At 42.5% G+C, this 6,220-nt stretch overlaps 1 protein-coding gene across 1 annotated transcript; it reads left to right on the top strand.

Annotated features, from left to right (window-relative positions):
• Window positions 1-1,074: 1,074 nt before the first annotated feature.
• Window positions 1,075-5,493, top strand: LOC306734474 (N-acylneuraminate cytidylyltransferase-like; the record flags this gene model as incomplete). Its single annotated transcript, XM_079215831.1, has 8 exons — window positions 1,075-1,286; window positions 2,013-2,155; window positions 2,263-2,418; window positions 3,183-3,319; window positions 3,392-3,486; window positions 3,854-4,025; window positions 4,107-4,272; window positions 5,268-5,493. The coding sequence occupies 8 exons, from the start codon at window positions 1,075-1,077 to the stop codon at window positions 5,480-5,482; spliced, it is 1,296 nt and encodes a 431-aa protein (XP_079071957.1). The 3' UTR covers window positions 5,483-5,493.
• Window positions 5,494-6,220: the final 727 nt, after the last annotated feature.

Genomic DNA, 6,220 nt, shown 5'->3' with positions numbered 1-6,220 from the left:
CACTGGCCGTCACTCTGACAAATTAATCAGACACCTCCATCTGCTCTACTTTCACGTCTCTGTTATCTTTTTAAATATTTATCTTGATTATTGTATATAATATGTATATATGTACAATGAGAGCTACGTGAAACCGGAGGCAAATTCCAACACACATGGCCAATAAAGCTGATTCTGATTCTCTGCTGCATCCTTTGGTATTTTTATGTCTGCCTGTGAAATACATTACTACTGGTTAGATATGTGTTATGAAAATATGATTTTGTATTATCAACCACACAAGATGTGTTTTTAGATTAAACATGAGACGAATAGTCAATAATCGAGGGTTAAGTATTACAACTACACATAAAATAAGGATTTTCTACAACACGTGGTGTTTGCTGTCAGATCTAAGAGCCAATCAGCTCTCTGATGTGGCGACAGCCAGGCGTTTCCCATCATGCACTGGGCCAAGCAGTCGTTTGAGAGCAAATGCAGCGACTGACTCTGAAATAGACAGCCGGCTTGGTCTCGTGAGAGTATCGTTGACCACGTGTGCATGACGTCAGAGCAAGTCGGGACCAAGTCGGACACAAATCTAACCGGCATGCATTGCGCGCCGATCGCCGCCGATCGAATCTGCGCAGAACTGGCTCATCTCGAACGAGCCTTATATTTTGACGGATAAATGAAAACAAATAAACAGTCAGGCATTCACGAGGACAGCTATGTGCTCTCTTCCGGGTACCAACGGACGCATTCGACGGAAAGTGGCCCATTAACAGGGGCATTGTATGACTATTAACAAACTATATTATTTAAAAGAAAGGACAACTTGTTCCCGTCTTGTTAAAACACATACACCACAAGCGAATGTTTCAAAGTGGAAACTTTGTTTTGACGTATAAATGAAAACAAATAAACAGGCATTCACAAGGACAGCTATGTAGATGCATTCGGCGAAAAATGGCCCGTTATAGCAGGGGCGCTTTAGCCACCGACAACCGGAAGTGCGTCATCTGGTCTGCTCTAAATTACACCCACAGGGTCCGACAGGCACGTTCCGTTTCACATTCCGTTTATTGAGTCGTTATGGCTTCCAGGAAGAGGAGACTCCCGGTGAAGGACGACCTGCTGGCCGCCCGCAAGCTCACGAGAGCGGCTGGCAGGGGTCACGTAGCGGCCCTGGTGCTGGCGCGGGGCGGCAGCAAAGGGATTCCCCTGAAGAACATCAAGATGCTGGCCGGGGTTCCGCTGCTGGGGTGGGTGCTGAGGGCTGCTGTGGACTCCGACATGTTTGACAGGTAGATGTGGGATATTATTATGTATTCATATCATTGTTAGTTGCATGCCTGTATGTATGTATATAAGGGCTGCAACTAACAATTACATTCATTTAGTAGGATTACAACCCCTGGAGCATCTGGAGCCCCAACATAAAATGGGACGGAGTAAATAACATGTATACACAGACAAGAGACAAACCATCTAATGTAAACATTGAAAAACATTACGACAATACACACAAGGTGGCCAATATTAGATAAACAACAGAGTGTGAGAGGATCAAGAACAGTTAACACCATGAGGTATACACAGTGACAGCTTTGTGTATATAATATAATATTATATACATATATATATATATATATATATATATATATATATATATATATGTACAGTCCTCACTTTTCCGTATGGCCTCATTAAGATAACGCTATCCTTGCTAAACACACACTCCATATTTGTTCAGCTAATCTCCAGTCCATCTGTTTACCATTTAAATGTCATTATGTAAATTACATTGTATTTATTTTTTAATAATAGCCTCATTAAAGGCGACCTCCACTAAATTAGTTGCATCTTAACTGATAATCTTGACAAGAAAGTAGTTCAAGCAGTTAATCTGTAGCAGACAAAGCTAAAAACCTGAGTTAAACTAATAATACATGTTGGAGTAAACGCATATGAAGAGATGAATACAAATAGGACACAATAGCAATAACGATGGCACGCTTTCATTTCCTTAGCGTTTGGGTTTCGACGGACCACGACGAGATCGAGAAGGTGGCAAAATCCTGGGGCGCCAAGGTGCACCGGCGGAGCCCCGAGGTCTCCAAAGACTCGTCCACGTCCCTGGAAACCATCCAGGAGTTCATCCGGATCAACCCAGGTACACGCTGGTTGCCAGCAGTTGGTAATAACACGGCGTGTTTGATCAGCGGCGAGGCCCTCGCCCCGGAGCAGCTGTTTGATTAGTCACCTTTTTTGTGTCCACAGAGATCGACGTGGTGTGTAACATCCAGGCCACGTCCCCGTGCCTCCACCCGTTCCACCTGACGGACGCCCTGGAGATGATCACGCAGCAGGGCTTCGACTCGGTCTTCTCCGTGGTCCGGAGGCACCAGTTCCGCTGGCAGGAAGTCAAGAAAGGATGTAAGACAAGGAACGTTTTCCACCTTTCTTTAACGCCGCTACATTTAATCTGCAAACTCCTCTGGTTGTATAAAAGTCTATGCTTCATGTGTTGAAGCTGAACTCTCTCTCCTGACCACCAGGGGGTGACTCCTCTGGTTGTATAGAAGTCTATATAAATGACTACTTCTCTTGATTTATTCCCTCAGTAAACATTGTAAACATGAGTTTATGTCTCAATCTCTAGTTTCAAGTCTTCTTCAATACAGCATGATGTTCATTTAGTAAATGATGTTTCCTTGTTTACGTTTCGGAGTCAAAGGTTCTTCCTGGAGGAACCTGTTGCACCGGGTCCTGTCAGTCATGATATGTGGCACTTCTCCCAAACTGTCAAGTTCACCGCCATTATACTTATGAAAGACAACTCCCCGATAAACACAGAAACACAATTAGTTTGATTGTATTTATCACAAAAATAGCGGCGTGAAAAATTAAGAAAAGTAGTTAATGACATTTTGTTCATACAACAAACCAGTTGGTTACAATTAAATTCAAAGTGTAGTAAAAAAAATATATATATATATATATAAGTAAATGTTGGATTACAAGTTTGCAGCTGTCACTGTAGAATATTTCATATTTAAATAAATTAAAATGTCAACTCATAAATCCAGACTTTCGTGTTTCTCACATGGAATTCTACGAGTTCTCGCGCCGCTCTCTTCTTTACGTTCCCGTGTATCGTAGCCCCGCCCTCTTTAACTTTAGCCCCGCCTTCCTTCTAGCCGGTGAGATCACCAAACCGTTCAATCTGGACCCGGCCAGCCGCCCGCGGCGCCAGGACTGGGATGGAGAGCTGTGTGAGAACGGATCCTTCTACTTCACCACGAGAGACAACCTGGTGAAGGACGGGCTTCTGCAGGTAGGACCAGGGTTTAAAACCCGTAATACACAAATTATAATGCATACACATCACTAAATATCACTTGTGCAGGGCGGTAAGGTGGCGTACTACGAGATGCTGCCAGAGTACAGCGTGGACATCGACGTGGACATCGACTGGCCTGTGGCAGAGCAGAGGGTTCTCCGGTGAGGGCTGAGAGACTGACGACCATATCGGCTGTTTGGGGGTTTTTGGGTTAATTTTCTGTTTTGCAGAAGCAAGGGTTGTCTGTCTTTCTTTTATTTAAAGCAGGAGATTGACTTTTATTTTAACCCCAATATATATTTTTTTGTGAGATTTATTACGTAAAAAAAAAAGGTAGTTAGAGAATCAAAATGAAATCCTACACAATGTAGTTACCTTCATACAGTCCCTCATTTTTTTGGTGCTAATTTAAGTTTTCTCATGGATTTTGTTAAGGTTAATGCTTCCTCATCTTCCAGAGTAACGTCTAGATTTGGGTCTGACCGTTTCTCTTCCCGCTCTTTATCCGCTCCGTGCTTCGGTCCTCAGGTACGGCTACTTCGGTCGGGCCACGCCGGAGGTGGTCCGCCTGATGTTCTGCAACGTCTCCGGGTGTTTAACGGAGGGAAGGATCTTCCTGTCCAAGTCCGGAGAAGAGATGGTGTCCATCCACACCAGAGACACCGCGGGCATCCGCATGCTGCAGAAAGAAAACATGGAGGTGGGAACCAGTCTGAAGTGGGCAAAGCACCGGTGAGCCGGCCCCCGTCACGCTGCCTTCTTTCTGTCTCGGCTCCGCCAGGTCGTGCTGTTGATGTCCAAGGCCGACTCCGTGAGCCGGTCGCTGGCCGACAAGCTGGCCGGGAGGACGGGCTGCGAGGTCGTGGAGGTCGGAGAGGAGCCGCTGGACGACCTGAGGCCGATGGTGGAGCAGAGGAAGCTGGGCTGGAAGGACGTGGCATACATGGGTAAGGCCTGTTTCAGGGTTTTTAGGAGTGTGGCGTTGGGCTCCATCGGCATCCATGACAAGCAGATACTCTCACGGGAGATATAAGATACACGTTATGTCTTCTGCAAGTCTGATTTAAAAAAAATATTTCTAATTCCGGGTTGGGGGAGAAAAAAGTACTTCATCCTCACCAGAATATCAGTATTATAGGAGCAACGAAATAAAGACGTCTGGAGTTTACCACTTTAATCTCAAAGAATATCCAAGTTTTAAAAATATATATGTAAGCCTTCATAATGATGTCAATTTGTGACTTTATAATCTTACAAATTGGCATGATTTTTCTTCGTAGATTTGCCACTTTAATCTCAAAGAACAGCTAAAATAATATATATATATATATATATATATATATATATATATATATATATATTTATTTATGACATCATAATGTCTTTAATTTGTGACTTTATAATCTCACAAATTGGCTTTTTTTTCCTCGTACATTTGGCACTTTAATCTCAAAGAATATCCAAGTTTAAAAAAAATATATTTAAACCTTCATAATGATGTAAATTTGTGACTTTATAATCTTACAAATTGGTATGTTTTTTTTCCGTAGATTTGGCACTTTAATCTCAAAGAACAGCTAAATTAAAAAATATGTATATTTATGACATCATATATATACATACATATTATAATCTCATTAATCGGCATATTTTTTCTCTTATATTCGCCACTTTGATCTCCAGATAACATCTGAGTTTATTCTCTTAAATGCAGTACTACTGCCACCTAGTGGATTTATTGTGATCCTCACGCAACGAGCCTTTGGTGTCTTTCTTTCTTTCAATCCATTTCATTTTAAGTTTATACAAGTTACGCAAACTAGACAACAAAAAACAACAACAAATAAATAAATAAAAAATAATACATAACAGCATAACAGCCAACTATACGAACAGTCAGACAGGGACATAAATCAGACATCGCGGATGTTTTATTCCTCAGGCGGCGACGTGCAGGACGTGGCCTGCCTGAACCTGGCGGGTCTGAGCGCGGTGCCCAGGGACGCGCCGATGGTCGCCGTCAACGCCACGAAGTACACGTGCCACCGGGCCGGCGGGATGGGCGCCCTGAGGGAGTTCGCCGAGCACATCCTCCTGCAGAAGGAGAAAGCCAAGGCGCAGACGGAGCAGCACCGCATCGACCGCCGCAACTTCTAAGTGAAGAGGCATCGCTGAAGTTCGTGCACCAATAATTAATAAGGATGCACAAGGAAGACGTTTCAGTAGTTAACCCTGTTTACGCGTCAAATTGACAAAAAGTGAGATTATTATGCTTTTTAGAAGTTTAATTTTCATCCTGTGAATATTACGACTGAATCTGAAGTTATCCGAACCTTTTACAGATTTACCTGATTTTATTTTTTATTTTCTGTAATTCTACTAAATAAGTGCCCACAAATATTTGAAGATGTGTTATGAAACCGAAAAAAAGTTATCATGAAGATATTAATAGAGAACCAGATTTTCAGTATTTAAGTTTGTTATAGATGAAGCATTTTAAACCCAAAATATGAATATGAATATATATATGTGCTCTTTCTACGTGCTTTTATCCGTGAATTATTGGTTTATTTATTAAGACTGAAGCGCCGCTGGCTTCAGTGCAGCGAGTATAAACTGAACACACACACACACACACACACACACACTCTGTGACCTTGAGCGTGTCCATCCTGACCTCTGGTTAGGTGCGCTGACGTCTTCCTTTCCGACATTGCACATGCAACACGGCGTAGAAAACACCTTATTGGGCGACGCCTACTTCTGTGAAACCAACAGGTTAAATAAATAAGCCGGGAATTTGTGAAAATTATTTTATTGTCGAAAAATGTCTTTTACAGTTTCCTGTAAAGCAAGAATAATAGGAATGCTTTTAATAAATGATCAGCAAATCAA

This window comes from Taurulus bubalis (assembly GCF_910589615.1).
Source record: "Taurulus bubalis genome assembly, chromosome: 3".
Classification (NCBI taxonomy): domain Eukaryota; kingdom Metazoa; phylum Chordata; class Actinopteri; order Perciformes; family Cottidae; genus Taurulus; species Taurulus bubalis.
The sequence above is the reverse complement of the archived record's forward strand: the minus strand, read 5'-3'. Positions and strand labels throughout refer to the sequence as shown.